At 43.3% G+C, this 22,256-nt stretch overlaps 1 protein-coding gene across 1 annotated transcript; it reads right to left on the bottom strand.

Annotated features, from left to right (window-relative positions):
* Positions 1-1,145: 1,145 nt before the first annotated feature.
* On the bottom strand, positions 1,146-16,898 carry ZNF275 (zinc finger protein 275). Its single transcript, XM_081277457.1, has 6 exons — positions 16,595-16,898; positions 14,526-14,608; positions 7,186-7,277; positions 6,620-6,725; positions 5,878-5,979; positions 1,146-5,502 (listed from the first exon to the last, which is right to left on the bottom strand). The coding sequence occupies exons 2-6, from the start codon at positions 14,554-14,556 to the stop codon at positions 4,346-4,348; spliced, it is 1,488 nt and encodes a 495-aa protein (XP_081133583.1). The 5' UTR covers positions 14,557-14,608; positions 16,595-16,898; the 3' UTR covers positions 1,146-4,345.
* Positions 16,899-22,256: the final 5,358 nt, after the last annotated feature.

Below are 22,256 nucleotides of genomic sequence, written 5' to 3'. Positions count from 1 at the left end.
TATTCACAACAGTCAAGGTGGGACTTGAGCCAGGAATGCTGGCTGGGTAGAATGAGAGGAAAGCCAATATTGATTCTTCTTCTCAGGAAGTAGCCAAATGGTCAAATGCAATTGGATATTGACAAGTTGCACAAATAAGAGACCCACTCAAGCTGGCTCAAATCTAGGCTGGGGACACAGCGTGGACTGATGAGGGCAGTAGCCAGTGATCCAGGACACAGTGTATTCAGGCCTGCTTTGTGGTGCTGGTATTGAACAGCTCTGGGGAGCCCAGTAGGAGCCCAGAGATCTTCATCTCAGTGTCACCCACAGGGGCAACACCTCTAAATACCACATGGCTTCCAACACCAAATAGAAACTTCAGTTTCCTTGTTTGTACTTCACAGACCTGAAAAGCTCACTCTATCATCTCCAGCTGGCTCTAATGACTGGCTGCTGCCCTTGCATCAGGTGTTTGGTTCTGCTTTAATTAATGTGGCCTAGAAGGGGGGTGGTGGGTCACATGGTACACAACAGGGTCAGGCCCAGGGCTGTAGGCAGGGCAGGTGCCATGCCATTTCAAGCATAAAACAAAGCACAGAGAATGCAATACAACGGAAGAAGAAAGAGGCCCGCTGCAATCAGGTGGGGATTATTCCAGAAATGCAAGTGTGGGTATGATACAACTAATTGACAGTGAATCATAATATGCAGGAAAATGGTAAATGATTGCTTTCTTTTGAAAACTTCAGCAAGTAGCCAAACTCTAATAAAATTAATGGAGGGTTTCTTTGTTAGTATGGCAATAAAAGGGTACTTTTACTGTGATCCAGAATTCCATGTAACCCAACAGCTCTCCATTTACCTTGCATTAGGAATACATGTGATTAGAAAGGAAAATGGAATGAGGTAGATACACGAATGCATAGACAAGCACATACCACAGGAAGCTTGCTCACATTTGCATTGGACATAGCAGTATACCTAGAGAATCCAAGAAAATCCACCCTCATGTTCCTGGAGGCAGAAGATGAACTCAGCCAAACTACAGACACACGTTAAAGCCACAGACTGACTGTGTTTGGATACAGCTGGGATTTTACTGCCAACATCATGAAAAGCCACTTCATCAACAGGGATGGAAAAGACACAACCTTTAGTGTTAATTCTTAAAGAGGATTTGTCTGACAGAAAATTATAAGACTGAAACTAAAAAAAAAAAAAAGTAAAGGAGGGCAGGAAGGAATGCCAAGACGCCATGTCCTGGCTGGGAGCAGTGACCACTATGCTACATTCAGAGCCAATGGTACTCTAGACTTCAACGGGATCCTTCATCAAATCTGATAAATGATGAATGAATGGTCAAGAAATGGCAGAGTCCTTCAAGGTAAAGGTGCCAGACTTGCCCCTGGTTGATGTCAACATTCCTTACCCAATGACAGCTATACAAAACACATCCTAACAGCTCAAAAAGAGAAAACTGATCAGAGAAAGTAGTGATTTCAGACAGATTCACAACTACTGCAAGAACTGAGCCCACAGAGCAAAAGGAGCTGCTATGTAACAAGTGCTGTTGGCTTCTCTCCAGCCTGGGGGTCAGGATAGAGAGGTTGCCTAGGGCCACAGTGGTGGCCTCTGAGAGGACCTTCTGGCCAAGGTCATGGGGGTCACTCTTAAACCTTGCTTCCCAGGTTGGGGCCTGGAAACCCCTTCTAGGCTGTGCCTGTTGGGAGCTCTGCCTCCCCTTGGTGCCATAAAAGCACACTTCCTCTCCAGGCCCTTCAGTGCCCCCCGGGCATAGCTGCTGGGAAGTTTCAGGCCACAGCGCTGGTGTGGCCAGCTACCTCACTACTCCTTACTGCTTTTCCTCTTGGAGGAGGCTGCAGAGTGACAGTGCAGCCCCAGGATGACCAGCTCCTGTTTGGATGCCACATGGACCATCAGAAGGGCCTTGTTGTCCTCTGAACCCTTGCTTTATTGCCCCTCTCAGGCACAGCTACTGCAATTCCTAGTCCAGGCTTCATATAGCCAGCTTCTAGCAGCACGACACAAGCCACTGGAGGGCAGTTCCTCTCTGAGCCTTGGCTTTGTTGACCTCTTCAATATGGCTGCAGAAGTAGTGCTAGAACACATGGGCAAATTTCTCCTTAGTTGCCCAAAGCAGTGGCCACCAAACCAATCTCTTTCTCATTCCAGAGTCACTTGCTGGGAGGAAGCTGTGGTCCACATGATGATGTCAGTCAAGTGAGTCTTCTTGTGTCTGAGGAGATGTCTCGAGTGGATCTGCTGCTCAGTCACCAAATCCAAACCCGGCATTGTCAACACTCCTGGGAACTTGAATGATGGCTGGCTGTTGCCAGACCAATTTTGGACCATCCTGTTGGTCTAGGTGAGGCCAAGCCCTGCTGCTGGTGGCTGGGGCTATACTGGTGTGTTGTCACAGAGTGCTCTGGGCATTCCATGACAGACATCTCTAGTGTGCCTCAGTGGTCAGGTTGGATAGTCAAATGCTGCCCACAGATATACACAGAGTCTGCATCTTGGATAGGAATAGGCATGCTTCTCTGGCCCTTTCCCATCCAGTCTGCCCACCTGGTGCATCCACCTTCTGGTGGGCAGAGGTTTCAACTTTTCATTTGTGATTAAAATTCTAGAAGAAAATGTCGTCATAGCTAAATACTGAAGAAATGAAAGTTATGACTTAACAGACAAAAACAAGTGTTGGGATATGTGAAAATCAAAAGCCCACACAACAAAAAATGTAAAAGAATTGCTACAAAGGGCAAAGAAATACAAGAGACACCACAATCAATACAGAAAGAATTGCTATATAAAGTCAATATATTCAAAGGTAACTTGATAACTAGTCAAAGGAGATGAACGTACAATTTGCATGCAAGAAAACAGAATCAGTATTTAAGTCATTGAAGGAAAGAAAGATGAGGCTAGTAGTCAGGAGGCCTGGGTCCATTCCCAGTTCTAGTACTAATGAGCTGTAAAATGATAACAAGAAGTACAATGTCAGCAGATCATCTTCACTGAATGCGGACCTCTGTGCCAGGCCATCACATGCAGTGCTCTGCAGGCATGATGGCAGTCTTCTTGATAACCTTAGGAGGTAGGTACTGTGATTTCCTCCCATTTTACAGATTTGCAAGTAGAGGGATGGTGAAGTACCATCTAGGCCCCATACCAGGAGAGGCTTTTGTTCTCAGTGGGAAAGTGTCACCTCACCCTTGAGTCCTGGAAATGTCTCTTATTTGGGGCTGCTCTCTCGCCTACTTTATTTCGAATAAAATAGTGCTGCTTGAGGACAAGAGCCATTAGGCTGAAACAATCCAATTGATGCTTGTTTTGGATATACACAGGGATCATCAGGTTGAACTGGTTTAAGAAACAAGGAGGCAAAGAACCTTTAACCCACATTCAGTAATCTTTACTGGGAGTATGACCTCAGGATGATGCTTCAGGTGCTCTAAGAAAACAAAACAAAAACCCCCCAGCCTTTTGTAAGGCCATTTGAAAAAGCACCACCTTAAGTACCTATGTTGTGGAGCTATAGGACTAACTACGAAACACACAAAACAATTGTCCTAACGTTACATAAATATGTTCTTATGGCTTGGGAGGAAGTTTCTGATGAGAGCCTCATGCAGGGATTGTCACAGTGCTACCACGCATAGATTATTAGATGGAGTGACTGGATATGGTCTGAGACTCAAGGGGGTTCCCATGTTGGTGAAGACTGTGAGGTTGAAAATGTATATGAGGAGTTAGAATAAAATGATTTCTTGAAATGGAGCGTGGCAAAAGGGAGTGTTTTCTAAATTAATATATTATTCTATATAATATGTGATTTACAATATGTATGTATAACTAAATTAATAAATTAAATATTATAAGACACTTGAGTATTCTATTTACATCCCTAAAAATTTATAAATTCAAGTAGGCCAAAAAACTCCTTGGGAGAGGTGGGGTCACATTATCTTGATGTCATCATTGAACATCTCTGCATTTGTTTCCTTCAGAGGTGGGGCTTGGAGCAGATGAGCCACCAGGCCCCTCCCCACCCCCACATCCAAATTTCTCTTCTCATTCAAGGCATGATGATCAAAATCTCTTGACGGTACTTTCTGCCAGGTAAACTACCCAAACTAAGTTAAAATGGTAAAAGCTACTCTCAATGGGCATAATGAGAAATGTGTACACTTAAGAAATTGCTGGTGTCAGTATAAACTGGTTCAACCTTTTGGACAATAAAATAGATAAGCACTACAAAACTTTTCATCTCCTTTGACTCCACCAATGGCCTCTTAGGACCCCTCCTGTCCCACCAGCAGTGGGGGGCGGGCAAATGGCCCGTCTACTCGCGGTGGGTGGGCTGATGCTTCTGCAGTGCTGAGCGCCTCTTGAACACGCGGCCACACTCGCTGCACTCGCAGCGTCTCGCCCCACTGTGGATCCGCCGGTGGCGACTCAGGCCAGAGCTCCTGCGGAAGGCCTTGCCACACTTGTCGCACTCATAGGGTTTCAGTCCGCTGTGGATGCGCCGGTGCTTGATGAGGTCAGAGGGTCCGCGGAACGCCTTGCCGCACTCGCCACAGGCGTAAGGCCGCTCGCCGCTGTGGATGCGCGCGTGCTCCAGCAGGCTGGAGCTCTGGCGGAAGGCCTTGCCGCACTGGCTGCACTCGTAGGGCTTCTCACCAGTGTGGATCCGCCGGTGCTTGGTGAGCTCCGAGCTACGTCGGAAGAGCTTACCGCAGTGCGGACACCCGTACGGCTTGGCACCGCTGTGGATGCGCTGGTGTTCTGCCAGGCCATTGACTCCACGGAAGGACTTTCCACAGTCGTCGCAGTCGAAGGGCAGGTGGCCCGTGTGTATCCGCTGGTGCTTGAGCAGTTCCTGGCGATCCAGGAAATCTCTGCTGCACGACTTGCACGCAAAGGGCTTCTCTGAAGTGTGAAGCTTCTGATGTCGGAAGAGATGGGTGTTGGCTTTGAAGGACCGCCCGCACTCCTCGCAGTCGAAGGGCTTCTCTCTGCTGTGCACCCTCAGGTGCTGACTGAGACCCGCATTCTTCTTGAACCTTTTCCCACACTCCTCGCACTCAAAGGGCTTCGCCTCCCTCTCCATTTGCTCCCTCTTCTCTATGCCATCATCCAGGGCCTGGCTAGGGCCAGGCTTGGGCTCCGCGGCCGTGTGGCTCTTCCTGTGCTCATTAAACTCTGACACCCCCCTGAAGACCTTCCTGCAATCACCACACTCCCAGCCCTTCTCCTCACTGTGAACCCTCTGGTGCTGGACAAGGAGCACTTTAAGGCGAAAGGTGTCTCCACACTCTTTACATGCAAAATGGTGTTCTATGGGCAGATTCTGTAGGTTCCCTCCCCTCCCATCAGTGTTCCCATTCTGTTTGACCTCAGCATTTGGGTCACTGGCCCTTAGGGAGCTCGTGGAAGCCATCTCCTGAGGCTGGACTTCTACATCCATTGTCTGGTGGTGGGTCATAGAAGTGCTTTCTGAAAGGATAAACAGAAGACACTGCAGACTATAGAGTGCACAAGGAAGGAAGGAGGCCACTCTCTCCTGTCAACAATTCCCCCACAACATAGCTGCTGAGCACCAGGACTAAAAGCCAAAGGAAGCTTGTGCCAGGAGGGAAGGATCAAGGGACCCTGACTGCTGGATATTGCCTACCAAAGGGATCCCTGGGAGGCTTCTCCTCCTGACAGGATACCACCCACACCCCTTAAAAGCCTCAACTGGGCTCCCAAACCTAACATTACACCTCATGAGTTCAGCTGAACCCTCTAAGCCCAACTTGAGCCTCACAATAGCTAAGCTGGGCTTCTTCCCAATTTCCTCATATTTCTCTAGGTTTCTTTTTCACTTACCCAGGTGCTTATCTTGATCTGTACTGAGGGATGGGTCTGATACCAACAGCACTTGTCCTTGGGCCAGGTGCGAGACCAAGGTAGGGTTCAAAGCAGGAACTCCTGATATGGAGAAGGAAATGAGTCACAGAAGTAGCCAGAGATGACATCGGAATGGAAGAAAAGGGAAGGCCTTTGAAGAGAAACTCTTCTGGATCCCCAAAAACTGGGTTGGTTGTGACCTTAGGTAAGTCATTTATGCAGATCAAATGCAGTTCCCAAGGGCCAGCTCCTTCCAGGGCTGATCATTACCCTACTTTCTACCCTCCCTGTGTCCACCCACTGAACTTGAGCTCTTCCAGATCTGGGGACTTCCTAACTCCCAAACATAACCCCAACAGTCTTTCTTTCTAAGCACTCTTCCTCCCAACACATACACATCCCTGAGAGGTAAACAAGAGCTTGACCTCTCAACAGCAAACTCCAATCAAATGGCCATGTAATTTGTATAATTTGTGAGTTAAAAACATTCTAAACTATAGTAGCAGGTTTGCTCTAATTTCTTCCAATAAAAAACTAAAGGGGGCTCTTTACATGTCATGAGGAATTGGGGAGTTTGTGTCACTGGAGATCTCAAATATAGCAGGCCCTTTACATTTCCCTATAACTTGGAGACAAGGCAAGCTTTTGTGAGTGTGGTTGTGTGCCCACTCCCTACTCCCAATAGGTGGTGAAAGTGGGGAAGGGCTAGAGGGATCCTTACCCACAGAAGTCATGTTCCCATAATATGCCAGTGTCTTCTGTTCAGGGTCCAGGCTCAACCATTCCCTTTTTGTCAGGTTCCACACATCATCAGATGGTACCAAAACCTGAAAGAATTCAAGGGATAATTAGTCTTTCCATCTAGTCTGCAACAAAGCAGGGGTGGCACCAATAATGCCAAAAGCAAGGGGTGAGGGCCTGGAGTGTGTGTGTGCTGCTAACATGGAGATCCAACAACAAGCCCTGAGAAGTCCTGGAAAGAGAACATTGCCAAGCACAAGGAGACCTAGGCTGTGACCCTGGCCTCCCACTGTCTTCCCAAGGGACCTCAATTTATTCACTTTCCCAGATGGAAACTCAGCTCTCCCAACTATATGACAGAAATTCCAAGCCTAGTGGACCTCCATTCCTTGGCAGCCTCAGGAGAGAAGCAGAGGGGTGGGAAGGAAGGTAGCAATCAGGGTTCACACCTTGCTGTATGTCATGCTGGGCAAGAGGCAGTGGCTGAGGCCAGAATCAGGGAACAGTGATGGAATCCCAAGCAAGGCAGAGGGAAGCACAGCTCACCTGGGCCTCCGGCATCTCAAGAGGGACTGCCAGGACCTGGTTTCCCGGGGCTCCGTCCTCGGGAAGGGCAAGACCTTGGGGAGCAGGTGGAGCTAAGGAAAGTGAAAAAAGCCATGAGTAACAACAACCCTGTCTCTGGGTTCCCTGGGATGAGACTGGTAATTTCCTGTTCCCTGGTTTTAAATATTATTGAATCTTTTCTCACATGTTGGCCAAACAATAAGCCAGAGAATGGGAAAGCCTTAGAAAACACCTCAGTGGCAAAGTAGGCTGGCAAAGAATTAACTCAGGCAGGATGGGGGGAGCCAAGATAAGGCAAATGAATGCCAGCTAGGGCACAGCCACGACAGCCACAGAGTGTGATGGAGAGCCAATGGCAGGGAGACTAGCTTTCAGAAGCAAGCTAATCACAGGCCTCTCTCACAGTATGCAGGATGGAGGTGCACAAAGCAGAATACCAGCAGAAATGATAGGAGATGAGGCATCTGTAGGAGCTTTGTAGAAGGCAACACTAAACTGGATCAGGTGACTGAAGGGAAGAGAGGCAACAAAGAATAGGAACCCAGGCTTTCTGACCAGTGGTGAGGCTCTTCAAAGCCACAACACATGGAAAGACTCCACTGGGCGAAAGACAATGAGAACATTTCTCTCACATATTCAACAAAATGAAAAGCTGAACAAAATTGGAAAGACTAAAGAGAAGATTTTCAAACACCAGGTTACTAAGTAAAAGACCTGGACAACATAGACAGGTTACCTTTTCCTTCCAAACTGCAAAATAAGTGAAATAAGATCCTAGCACAGATGTCTCTGTACCACAGGCCTCCCACTTCAGTGAGTTGCAGAGTTTGTGTTCTGATGTCAGTTCAACTCATGGAAGTGAAAAGGAAGCACATTTTTAAAAATTTCACAGAAATTTATTCAGTAAAGTAGAAGAAAGAACAATGAAAACTTATCTTAACTCCATGGGCCTATAATTATTTTCTGTGCACCTCCAGTAACCTCATGTTTTTAGTTCCAGGGGCCAGAAGGCCCTAAGCTATGAATAATAAAATCAAAAACTCAAGAAGACTCCTAACTTGGTGGCTCCCTCAAGGGAAGTGTCATCAATTTTACCTGTGCAGTGTCTTCTGAAAAACCTAAAATATTATTCTTAAAATTTCCTTTTTTGATTGGTGCATAATAATTATATATAATAGCAGGATTCATGTGACAAATACTTGTACATGCGCATAACATAATTTGATCAGTTTCATTCCCTAACACATCCCCTTACCCTCCCCTCCTCATTTCCTCAATCAACTTCCTCTACCTTACTAGTCTCCTGTTTTTCTGGAAAGGAAGCATTTTGATACTAGCTTAAGCACTATAAAACCCCAATACTCCAGAAAGACTTTTACATAAAACTGAAGGTATTATATTAAAAGAAATGAATGGAAACTTCCATTTATAGCCATGATGGAATAACAAGGAACAGATTTTACATCCTGCCATGAACAAATAGCAAACAGGAGAAAATATATGTGAAACAACAGTTTTCAGACATTGGACAGTAGGAAGCACAGTATCATGATCCCAGAGAGAACAAATGAGGCCAGTCATCAGTAACTCAGCTCTCTGCCTGGAGGCAACTTCCAGACTGAGAGTTTAAGGAGGGTAAAACTAAATAGAGCTTAGTGGCTTCACCAAGTTGAAGAGACACAGGCCAGCATTCAGGGTAGCAGAGGCAGCTGGAAGTTGTAGAGCAGAGTTCCAGAAAGGAGTGTGCTATGCTGAAAACAGCTTCAAAAATCTGCATAAGGCTTCCCTTGAGTCTTTCCTAAATACTAAGCATGCATGCATACAGTGAAATTCCAAAGGGCTGCAAAAGGAACAACTAGGAAAGTATAAGATGAACAACTCACGGAATAAGCAAAGGTAGAGAGATGTTCAAGGTCTGACTGACCAGCATCCTCTCTGATCAACTAGGACATTCAGTAGTGAATACAGAGGGACCATGCCTCAGTAGTAAGGTTGGACTATCCTACAAACGCTTAAAACTCAGCTTCAAAGAGATCAAACGGATCCACAAGTAGTTATTTCCCAAAATCCAGACACTCAATCCTTACAATGTTCAACATCCAATCAAAACCTGCTGGGGACAAACTCTGTCTTTTTACTGAAATGTTCAGTCCACTTATATTTGACCTAATTGTCCATGTAATCGAGTTTAATTTGCTGTCCTAATATTTATTTCTCTTTGTCCCATCTGTTCTTTTTCCTTTCCTTTTCTCCTTTCATTTTTAAAAATGCAGCTCAGAAAGAAAGCTATATAATCATAATCAAGTTTTTGAAAACCAGTGATAAAAAGAGAAATCTTAAAGTAAACAAAGGAAATAAATGATACTTTGTTCAGAAGAACAAAAATAAGAATAGTGACTGACTTCTTTTTGGAAAATGTGCAAACTCGAAAATTACTAAATAACATTTTAAGTGCTAAAAGTGGGGGAAAAATCTGTCAACCTAGAACATTATATTCAGGGAAACTATCCTTCAGAAATGAAGGAAAAAATAAAATTATTTTCTTGCAAAATCTGAGAGAATTTGTCTCCAGTAGCTCTGTACCATAAGAAATATAAAAGGAAGTTTTTCAGAAATAAGGAAAATGAAATAGATGAAACTTGAATTTACTCAAAGACATGAAAAACATGTGGAATAATGTACGCATGTGTGGGCAAACAAACAATACTTTTACCTTCCTAATTTTTAAATCTTTAAAAAAATAATTGGGGCTGGGATTGTGGCTCAGCAGTAGAGCACTAGCCTAGCACAGGCGGGACCTGGATTCGATCCTCAGCACCACATAAAAATAAAGGCATTGTGTTGTGTCCATCTACACCTAAAAAATAAATGTTTTAAAAAATAATTGACCATTTCAACTGAAAATAGTGAAAAGGTAGCGTGAGGTTTATAACATGTAGAAGTAAAATGTGATTGTGTGTTTTAACAAGTTCTCTGAGACTCTTGTGCATACTAGCAAGCTGATAGTGGAGATAAAATACAATACCAAAAATCATCCAAAAGAAGTAAAGAATAAAAGGAAAAAGAACAGATGGGACAAAGAGAATTAAATACTAGGATAGCAAACTTAAACTTGATTACATGGATAATTAGGTTGAATACAAATGGAGTGAACATTTCAATCAAAAGGCAGATTGCTATACTGTATTAAAAAACAAAATGTGACTGTGCTATTTACTATGAACTTTAAATATAAATACACAGATGGGTTAAGAGGAAAAGGATGTAAACAATATAGTATACCAAAGGAGGAATATAAATAATCTAATATCATTAAAAAAGGTATTTTGTGGGGGTGGGGGGATGGGGAGAAGGCGAATGAGCTCTGGAGATACTACTGAAGAGTCCTAGAACTCACAGCAGGAAGAAAACCTGGAGGGTTTAAATACAACATTAACAGTTAGTCAATGAAGGATGACATGCAGAGATTACAAATACATTCTTTTTTTTTTTTTTTTGTATCAGGAATTGAACCCAGGGGCACTTAACCACTGAGCAGCAACATCCCCAACAGTCCTCCTCCCACCACTTTTTTAAAATTTTGAGACAGGACGTCACTAATTTGCTTAGGCTGGCTTTGAATTCATGATCCTCCTGCCTCAGCCTCCTGAGCCACTGGGATTATAGGCATGCACCACTGTGCCTGGCTTGAATTCTTTATAGAAGATACACACAGACATAATAACTCTTGATTGAAAACCCAAAGAGGGTAAAGAAAGGGGAGTAGACAACTGAGTACATATTTGTGTTTTCAGAGAAAAAGGATCAAGCACACCTATACTGCAGTGTGTCTGCAGCCATATAGGAGAAGAGTCAAGGTCTAAAAATGTCTGTTTTCTGTTTCTGGTTCCATTTTTAGTAGCAAAGGTGAATTTCATGGTGAATATCAGAAAAGAGATTTTGGTGGGGCTGGTGCTGTAGCTCAGTGGTGGAGTGCTTGCCTAGTATGTTTGAGGCACTGGGTTTGATCCTCAGCACCACATAAAAATAAATAAATAAAATCAAGGAACTCTGTCCAACTACAACAAAAAATATTTTTAAAAGTAAATACAAAAATAAGGGTATACAAATACAATAACATGATTTAAAAAAGATTTTGGTAATCTTTGGATGAGAAAAATGCTCACCATGCAAGAAGACAAGGGCTGAAGCCAAGGAGACAATAGGGAGTGGCCCTTGGGATCAGATCAGAAGACCAGCACTTCCTGGGATGCCCACATAGGCAAAGCAAGCACAGGATTGAAGGGCTGAGGGGATGTGTGGGCAGTCTGAGAAGGGGGATGACCAGAAAGCCTAGAGACAGACCTCCCAGGCTCCTTCCCATGCACTATCTACACTATCAGCATAGTGGATGGGTGCAGGCAGAAGCCCTCATTTGGCACTAAAATCCAAGGAAGCCTTATTCCCATTTTTAACTGGCCACGTGGCACAGGTGTTTCCTCAGTGTGTACATTCATCCTCAGGTACTCAGCATCCAGTCCTTCCTCTCTGGGGTAGAGCCCCTCTGGCCCATTGCACTTCTCCTGGCATATGTTCACTGTCTAATTTGATTGTGGCTTCCCATACAAATAAACTGGTCCTGAATTCATTTTTTTAACAATTTGCTTCCAATTGATATTGATGTCTGGCTGATGAATGAAATGGAAGGGGGACATTGTGTTATATATGCTGCCCTCAAACCACAAACCCAAGGCCTTATCACCCCTACAAGGTCCTGGCCCAGCCCACCAATTACATATCCTGTCCCCCAAGTGTTAGTCACTCCATCCAGAATACTGACATTCGTGTATTTCTAGATATGTCAAGGCTGTGGCCCTTAAGGCCTTTAAACCTGCCATTAATTACATCCCTACAGCTTATCAGAGAGCTTCTTCTAATAATTCAGGCCTCAACTCAAATGTCACCTCCTCAAAACCTCTTCACTCTTCAGCCTCATCTGTTTACTTGGAAAACCTTCACTACCTAAAAGTTCTCCTAGGAAGTTGCTTGTTTTTCCCAGGAAAAATATCAGCTCCAACAGGACAGGGCTGTTTGCAGCAACTTGTGGAACAACTTAAACAATGTGTGTGGGGAGTGGAATGTTAAATGCAGTGAACTTCCATTTATGCAGCACTCACTATGTGTATTTGGAGTTGTGTGTCTTCCTTCCCCTAATTTAAATGATCACAGCTATGGCTATTGTCACCTCCATTTTACAGAGAAGGAAACTAAGGGTCCACATTAAGTGGCGTGTTTAATGTCCAGCTCCCAAGACCAGAGAAGAAAGAAATATGCAGCCCTATTCTACCAGGCTGTAATACAACAGGCTGGTAGGGAGCAAAAGAGAAGCCTCATTGTATGCATGGGTGTTTAGGGGCTGCCTTTCAGTCTTCCTGTTAAGATGCCACTGCAGAGCCTCACTGAACAAGATACACAAATCATTCTCTCTCATGTGCACACACGCACACACATTCACTCTCACACACACAGTTCTTCCAAGCCAGCCAAGTTTAATTGAACAAATCCTCCTGAAGTGTTCCATTTAATTGAGTGAATCCTACCAAAGAATTTTACTTAATTGGAATGATTAACTGTTAAAATCCTGGAGCCACAAGCCCCAAATGAATTGTTAATTATCCCTTTCCATGTAGCAACAGGAGTGGCCCTTCCTGTCCCAGATAACCCAGGGGATTTGGCTTGAGAGCACTTCGACTCTCAGTAGCTGTGTGATCACCACCCACAGTAATAGAGCCCAGGGACACAGAGAGCCAATTTAGAAGGTGTTCATAAAAATAGGAGGAAAAATGTGGGCCTTACTTTCACAAAATGAAGCTAATTGCCAAATAATTAACCGAGTGTTATCAGGTAACAGAGCATCAGGAAAAACTAAGGAAGATCATTTTTAAAAGATAATACATATGGATCCCCACTGTAATTAATAATAAAATTATCATCAATCCTGAAGACAATCAGATCATTTAGAGTGCATGATATACAACTGTTCTACTTTAAAATGGTGGAACTAATTTGGAAAAAAAGCTGGATGCTGTGACCAAAGTGACAAACACAGGTGTCTACTTCCTTCTGAAAGGACCTTCCAGGATCAAGGTCAAAGCAATTTCAGACAGAACATGAAAATCACTGTAGTGCACCCAATGGACACAGAGACTAATGCTGACCTTGAATGGAAGGCACTTTCACTCAGTGCAGAAAAGAATACCCCAATCTCATGAGGTGCACTCCTACTTATGACTGGGAAATGGAAGCAGAGATACAACACAGGAAAACTAATCTCCAACTCCCATCGAAAAAAGGCCCCGACAAGGTCAACTGCAGATTCCGCAGTGGACCTAGCCAAGTGCCATGTATGCTATTTGCTGCTAGAATACATGGACAGTGATAATGTTAGTGTTAACCTACTGCTGGATAATTTGAAAAATGATGCTTAAGCCCATGCCAGTGAACAAATCTTCCTGCTGAGTGCTTTAGATCACAATGTAAGTTTTAACCAACCAACTTATTAAAATTTACTGTGTGAAATTGGAAATGCTAAGAGACCCCCAAATAATCATTTCACTTTGATCTGAAAGAATAGAAATTGAGAGTTTATTTCAACAGAAACAAAAACTGACCCACGTCACAAAAAGTGGTGAAGAATTAGGTGTCTTCTGGTCACACTGGACTTAGGATGTCCTGAGGGTGTCTGGCTACTAGTAAAGGCAGTTATTGAGCCTAAAAGATCAACTTTTCAACTGATATGACTACACATGCAGCCAAGTAGTGTCCCTGGACAGATGCTGTCCTTCCCTGGGGTGGGGTAGAGGTGGGGAGAGGTAGCAAGCCTACCCAAACAAGACCCACCTGGCAGTTTGGTGCCCAAATACCTGGACTCCCATGAGCATCTAAAGAAGGACCTGCAGCAGAATGTCCTCAGGCCAGAAGACAGCAGGTGGCTTGTGATGTTCAGTTCAGTTCTGGGCCAAAGCAAACATGCCCCAAAAGGTGTAAACATAAGAGACCTAGTTTCAATGGGTGCCTTCAGCTTCCTCTTCCATCCAATGATCACTTAGATTCCCAATTCTCTGTATTGGATATCATCTCTCCCTTGTGCTGTGTCTCCAGGTTTGCAAGAACTGTCTCTGGGCAAAGACCATTCAAAAACTCTGGCATATATGGAAATCAAAAAGCTTCCAGAACTTGAACAACTTTGTTCACCATGTCATATCCCCCTACCCATGGGTATTCTAACAGCAAGGCCCACCTTATGCCAGCAGATGTGGTTGGTAAACACTGAGACTTACCCAAAAGAGACACACAGGGATGACTCATCATGTCTCTGAATGACACTGGACACTGTTGATTAGTTCGGTAGGTAAGGTCCCACCTGTTGGATTGAAATAATCCAGATAAGCAGAGGCAGGCTTAAGTGCACTTTCCAGGAAACCTCTCTTCTTGTATAGCGAGTGCTCAAGAGCAGGACAGACTGTGCAATTCAATATGCACTGCTGAGGTCCTCATGTGCCCTAGGCAGGCCAGAATGTGAGTGCTGAGTTGGTCTCTGGGCAGCAGCCCGTCCTGGCCTTAATGTTCCTCTAATGTGGCAGGCTGAAAAGTGTATGTGAAGGCCCCATTTGGGCCCATCCAGTAGCTGCTACTTGAAATAGCAGGATCTTAAAGGGCCAAAAGCGGGTGTCTCACCAGGAAAGTCTGTTTCTTTTGGGATATTTGTGTCTGTGTGTGTCTTTTTCTGTGTGTGTGGGTGGAAAGGCATCTGTTTCCTCTCTCAATTTGCCTGGGCACCTGTCTCTCTCTGTTTAGGTTTCCATCTTCTTTCCCTTCTATAAAAAGCCAGAAGGTAGTCCAGAAGGGGATTTTTTAGTGTTTGTTGTACTTAATTGAGGAAAGGTTTATGTTCTCATTTCCCCAAGAAGATGCATGGCATCTTACTAAAAATCAAAATAAATTGTAAGTATAGCCTCACTGAGGTTACATTGCCTAGATATAAACAATTTTAAATTGGGGGTGCAGCGGGATGCTATGCAAATCCCAAGGATCCCCGGGCCATCCAGGAGAACAGGCAGGTTGGAAGAGCTGGATCATTGCGTTAGAAACCTGGTTTGGAGTTTAATGAAAACTGAAGTAGCAGAGCAGTAGGTCTGGTGGGCCAAGAAATATGCATTCTCAACAAGCACTTCAAAGACTCTGATGTGGACACTGGGCTTGTCTAGAATCTAGAGGCTCCCTTACCTCAGGCTCATATGATACTGTGCTCCTGCCCAGGAGCCTCCTGAGGCTGAAGCCCACTGAGTCTGTTGCAATGGTCAGATTTCTGGGAAGAGAATTCATTTTCAAGAAGATTTTCCAAGGGGTCTCTCCAAGAATATTTTGAGGGAAATTCACTGGACTAAACAGACACTATGCAAGTTGCTTCTATGGAAAGGTCCAATGGCAGAAGGGGTGAGTACCTAGTGGAGTCACTATTCCAGAGATCTCATCTGAAATCATAAAGGAAAATGTGGGGGCTGAGGTTGAAATGTTTCACTAACCAAGGAGACTAGAGTGGGACGCCAGCTGGGCTAAGCCAAGGCTGGCTGGAGGATGTCAGTTGGAACAGGGTGGGACCTCTGGGAAGAGGGCCAGGAATTGGGGGTGTTTGAAAGGTACCATGGGCTTTAGGCAGCAGTTGAGTGTGTAAAAGGACATGTAATTAATCACCAAAATGTAGAGTGGAGGAACCAGCAAAGGAGTTTAGGAGGAAGAGGTAGTGGGGTGAAGTGTGAGATGGTGGCCCCCCAAAGCCCTGTTCAGACATGGGGTCTTGAGATCTCTTTACCCTGCAAGGGCTGCCCGTTTCCTCCATTTCCTTCCCTCCAGCTCTCATGCCTTAGACAACAGAAGTGCCCCATTCTCCCCACCAAGCTGAGACTTGACCCACACCCAAATGGGAAGGACCGACAGCCCCCCAGCAGAAACCATCCCTAGCGCCCTAGATTGTGGCTGAACCCCAACTGCATATTGGGGAAAAGTCCTTTAAGACCCCCCCCCCCCAACACTTCCTACCACATCGCCTCCATTGCGCTTGGGGTTACGGGTTGGGCACCCTTTCTCATCCCCTGACCAGTTCCCACCCATTAGCATCTTCCACAGGCAACGTAGGTAGGCCTCTGCACATCAGCAATTCCCGCCCTTACCGCCGTCCCCCACCCGCAGCTGGAAGGCCTTCGGGCCTCGTCGTACCCGCCATCTGGGACCCATCCCCCTTGGCCCCTGGCCGTACCAAGGCCGAGCAGTTCTCCATACTGAGACGCCCCTTCCCCTGCATATGCTCCCACCACTGGCACATTCACTTCGCTCTCCCAGTACTTCCTACCTCGATCCGGTGTGCTCACTCAGGCCCGCACATCCTCTCGCCTCCTTAGTGATCAGTCGGGCTAGCACGTCCTTCCCGCCGCTCGCACGATCACCTAGATCCCACACACTCTTCAGCGGCCCGCACGCTCACCCAGGCCTGGCGGCGACCGATGCACAGCCCTCAGCAGAGTGGAGCTGGCGCGGCCCAGGCAGGCCTGGCGTGGCAGGAAGCGCCACGGAGCCACCCGCGCCTAGTCGAGCCCAGCAGCCCCGCGGTGCGTTTCCGGAGCCGGGGGCGCAGCCGGGGGTACTGGGGTAGCGAGGTCCCTCCCCAGTCCTTACCCCGCCCAGCCTGTCAGCTCCGATTGGCCTGGAAAGGGGGCGGGGAGGAGGAGGGTGGGGCAGAGGTGGAGCGAGGCAGGGAGGTGGGGCCGCGAGATCAGGGAGTAGCGGCGCGCGCGTGGACTGGATATCTAGGTATGGAGGACGGAGGAGTGGAATGGATGCACGAATGGGTGAATGAACAAACGAACAAACAAATCGACCAGCAGACAAAGGAGAGAATGAAGGAATGGAAAGGACCGCTCCCTCCTGGGAGTCTTCAGGATGGTAATGGGCCTGGTAAAGTGTCAAAGACCAAACGAAGCGAAGGAAAGGCAAACCTCACTGTCGAGTTCAAAGATTCATAAAGTCAGGTTGTGAGCCTCTGCTGTATCAGACATTAAGAATACTGCTATGAGCAAAACCAGATAGCCCTCATCCCTGTTCTAAGGGGGACACACATTTAGCACCCTAGGCTCATACTATGAAGGAAAAAAAAAAACCCAAAAACAAAAAACAAAGGGTCCTTGAGTCAAGTCAAGGGACCTACAAGCAGAAGACAGCCAGTTCCAGATGATTTTTTTTTTTTTTTTTTTTTTTTTTTTTTTTTTTTTTTTTTACCAGTCCACAGAATTCTACAATGACACTATTGTCTGGCTGGTACTAAGCCCTGGAGATACAGGTTACCGCTTTCTTGAAGAAGCCAGGAATAAACAAGGAGCAACAAAAGCACTTGAGAAGTGATGAGAAAACTTTGCAGACCATCAATCAGGGTGATATATCAGAGTGACAGGTGTATGTGTGGGGGGAAGGGGCTAGACCATCCTCAGGGTAAAGGAACAGCAAGTGCAAATGCCTTGTGACAGGAACGACTTTGGCATAATTAGGACTAAAAAGAAAAACACAGCTGGAGTTCAGTGAACCAATGGAAAAAAGAGAGGTGCTGGAGAGGTCAAGCCCTACAAGGAATTAATTCTAACTTTTTTATTAATTTTTTATTAATAAGCATTCAATGCATTATTAGCAATAATGATTATGACCTACTTCCTAAATATTCTTATAACAATTTTTGAGAGAGAGAGAGAGAGAGAGAATTTTAATATTTATTTTTTGGTTTTCGGCAGACACAACCCGGGCCACACGCACGCCACCGAGCGCGCTACCGCTTGAGCCACATCCCCAGCCCTCTTATAACAATTTTATCCACTAGATGATAACATTTTTCTTATTTCCTCTCCACATTTTATTGTGAGAGCTTTGCAATTTACAGAACAACTGAAAAAATTGTACCCATTTACCAATCACTAATATTCTACAAATAACATTATGTTGTATTTGCTTGATTGTATGGTTCTGCTCATTTTACTAATGCATTTCAAATCAAGTTGCAAACACAGTACACTGCACCTCTAAACCCATTAGCATGTATAGTATTAACTACAGATCAATGTTTGTTTACTGTTCTATTTATTTTTTAGGATGTAAAAGTTACATTCAGTTTCTGAATAAATTTTAAGTGCCCTGTATGGTGAGTTTTGACAAATGCATACTCCAAACCCCTGTCAAGATGCAGTGCATTATCAACCCCCAAATCGCCCTTGTGCCCTTCTCTTGTCAATCCCCACCACAATCCCACAGAGACAACTACTGTTCTAATCTTTCCCACTATGGATTACTTTTGCCTTCTCAAGCAATTACTATGCCATATGAATGGGATTATATATATATATATATATATATATATAACTATTTTATGCCTGAATACTTTCATTTGCTATGTTTTTGAGATTTATTGAATCTGTTTGTGCTACTTTATTTTTATTGCTGAGTAATTTTCCATCATATAGTATATCAGACTTGGTTTATTCATTCACCTGTTTATGATCTGGACTGTTTCCAGTTTGGGCTGTTAAAAAAAAGCCACTAGATGAATGTATGGTTTCATTTTTCTTGGGTAAATACCTGGGAGGGGAATTGTCATGTCATAGGATAGTTGTTTTATTAGAAACTTCCAGAATGTTTTTCAAACTAGTGTGCAATTTACATTCTCACCAGAAAGACATGACAGTTCCTTCCCTTTCCCATTCTCAGCAACATCGGAGTTGCCAGCTTTTATTTTTATCCATTCAAGTGTGTGGAGTGGCATCTCACTGCTGTTTCAATTATCATTTCCCTGATGACTAATCATATTGAGTATATTTTTATATTCTAACTGGCCATTTCTGTAACTCCCTTTGTAAAGTAGGTGTTCAATTCATCTGCCCAGTGTTATATGGTTATCTTTTTTTGTAGGTATTTTCTTTTTTCAAAATCAGATCTATGAATGTAGTAATATTTGGTATATAGTAATTTGTGCATGTTTAAACTATTTAATTGGATAAGCCACCCCCCAAAACTATGAAATTATCATCACAATCAAGGCAATAAATGTATCTATCCCTCAAAGTTTCTTTAGCTACTGGTAATCTTTCCCCTCCTCCTCCATCTCTGGCAACTACTGGTATGCTTCCTGTCACTATAGGGTAGTTTGTGTTTTCTACACTTGTATAGAATAAGTGTTCTTTTGTGTTCTTTTGGTTCTTTTCACTCAACAAAATTTGCTTAGACCACTTGTGTTGCTGTACCTAAATGCCTGAAACTGAGTAAGTGCTACCATTTCAATATGTCCCCTCCAAAATTCAGGAGGATGCAGTAAGAAGTTATTTATGAGACACCAAATGCAGGTGCCTAATCTTGGACATTCCAGGCTCCAGAACTCTGAGAAAATAAATCAGTTTTTTTGGTAAATTACCTAATCTCTGGTATTTTGTGGTAGCAGCCCAAACAGAGTCATTGGATGATTTACAAAGAACAGAAATTTATTTCTCACAATTCTGGAAGCTGGGAAGTCTAAGGTCAAGGTCACAGCAGATTTGTTGTCTGGTGAAGCCTGCCCTCTGCTTGGAAAATGGTGCCTTCTTTCTGTGTCTTGCATTTTCATTTTCTTAGCAGTAGTTTTTGAAGAACAGAAATTCTAAATTTTGATAAAGTTAAATTTATTAATTTTGTCTTTATGGATTATGTTTTTGGTGTCATGTACAAAATCTTTGTCAAACCTAAGGTCACAAAGATGTTTTTTGCTTTCAGAAGCTTTACAGTTTTAGGTTGTATATTTAAGTTTGATCCATCTTGAGTCAGTTTTTGTATATGGTACAAGGTAGAGATCAAAGTTTGTTTTTGAGTGTGTGCAAATCTGATTATTCCAGCACCATTTGTTGAAAAGGCTGTCTTTCTCCTCTGCATGCATCACTTTGCAACTTTGTGGAAGACCAATTGTCCATAAATGTGTGGATTTATTTTGGAACTGTATGCAGTTCCACTGATGTATTTTCTATTTTTACACCAATACCATACTGTTTCAATAAGTGTGATTTTATAATAGTCTTTGAAATCAGACAGTATAAGTTCTCCAACTTTGACATTTTCAGTGTTGTGTTGACTAGTCTAGGTTATTTGCATAACCATGTGAATTTTAGAATCACTTGTTAGTTTCTAGAAAAAGAATTTTGAGACTTTTGATAGGATTGAATTGAATATACAGATTAATTTTGGAAAATCAACATCTCACCAATACTGAGTCTTTTGACACACAGATAAGTTCTCACTTTCTCTATCCATTTATTTTGGTCTTCAATTTCTTTCAGCAATGTTTTGTAGTTTTCAGGGCATAGTTGTTTCATATCTCTGTCACATTTATTCCTAAGTATTTCACATTTTGATGCTATGAAATTTGTATTGTTTTTTACAATTTTAATTTTAAATCACTCATTGCTAATATGTATAAATATAATTGATACTATACAGTATCCTGAAACCTGCTAAACTAGATGTCCTGTAGATTCCATTACTAAATTTTCTACATCAATAATGATGCCACTTGTGAATAAAGCAGTTACTTCTTTCTTACGAGTCTGTCTGCATACTATTTATTTCTGATCCTTGCTTAATTTTCCTGGCTATCACTTCCAGTAGAATGTTGAATAGAAGGTGTAAAAATGGACACCTTTTACTTGTTCCTGATTTTAGGAGGAAAACACTCAGGTTTCACTCTTAAGTATGAAGTTACTTGTAGGTTTGTAACAGATATACATTATCACAATAAAGAAGTTGCCATCTTTTTTCTGTTTTTTTTTTTTTTTTTGGTTAGTTTAATTAGGAATGGATGTTGTATTTTGTCAAATGCTTACTCCATATCCAGTGAATACATTATACGGTTTTTCTTTTTTTAATTTGCTAATATGCTGAATTACATTGAATACTTTGCAGTACTGTGGATTGAACCCTGGGGCTTGCACATGCTAGGCAAGCACTCTACCACTAAGCAACATCTCCAGCCCTTTTATTTAATTTTCATTTTGAGACAGAGTCTTACTACATTGTTCAGGCTGGCCTCAAACTTGTGATCCTCCTACCTCATTCTCCTGAATTCATAGAATAAGTTTCAAATGCTTAAACCAAAATTATATTCTCATGATAGGCTCTATTTACAATGTGTTATTATTACTATTATTATTTTGGTACTGGGGTTTTAACCCAGGAGCAATTCACCACTGATCCATATCCCCAGCCCTTTTTACTTTTTGAGACAGACTTTTTGTTTAGTTTCTTTGGGCCTCGGTAAATTGGTGAGGCTGGCCTGTCTCAGCCTCCTGAGTTGCTGGGATTACAGGCATGTGCCAGCATACCTGATTTTTTTTTTGTACCAGGGCTGCTTAACTATTGAGCCATATCCCTAGCCCTTTTCATTTTATATTTAGAGAAAGGGTCTTGCTAAATTGCTCAGGGTCTCACTAAGTAGCAAAGGATGTTTTTGAATTTATGATCCTCCTGCCTCAGCCTCCTGAGATTCTGGGATTACAGGTGTTCGCCATCACACCCAACCTGGCTTTACTTTAATACCTCTTTACACTGAATTTGCTAAAATTAGAATTTTTTGCATGCATGCTCACAAAGCATATTGGTCTGTAGTTTTTTTTTTCTTTTGTTTTAGTTGTCAGTGGACATTTTATTTATTTATTTATTTATTTTATTATTTTTATGTGGTTCTGAGGATCAAACCCAGGGCCTCACACATGCCAGGCAAGTACTCTACCACTGAGCCAAAACCCCAGCCCCTTAATTTCTTTATATGTAATGTTTTTGTATGATTTTGATATCAAGGTAATGCTGGTATCATTGAGTTGGGAGAATTTCTTTCTCCTTCCTTTCCTGGTAGAGTTTTGTGTGGTTTCTTGCTTTGATAGTTTTGCAGAATTCTTCAGTGAAGGCATTTGAGCCTGAAGTTTTTCTTAAGGGAAGATTTTAAACCATAGTCTTAATTA

Source organism: Spermophilus citellus (assembly GCF_964194105.1).
Source record: "Spermophilus citellus genome assembly, chromosome: X".
Classification (NCBI taxonomy): Eukaryota; Metazoa; Chordata; class Mammalia; order Rodentia; family Sciuridae; genus Spermophilus; species Spermophilus citellus.
Note: the sequence above shows the minus strand (reverse complement) of the source record. Positions and strands in the feature narration are given on the sequence as shown.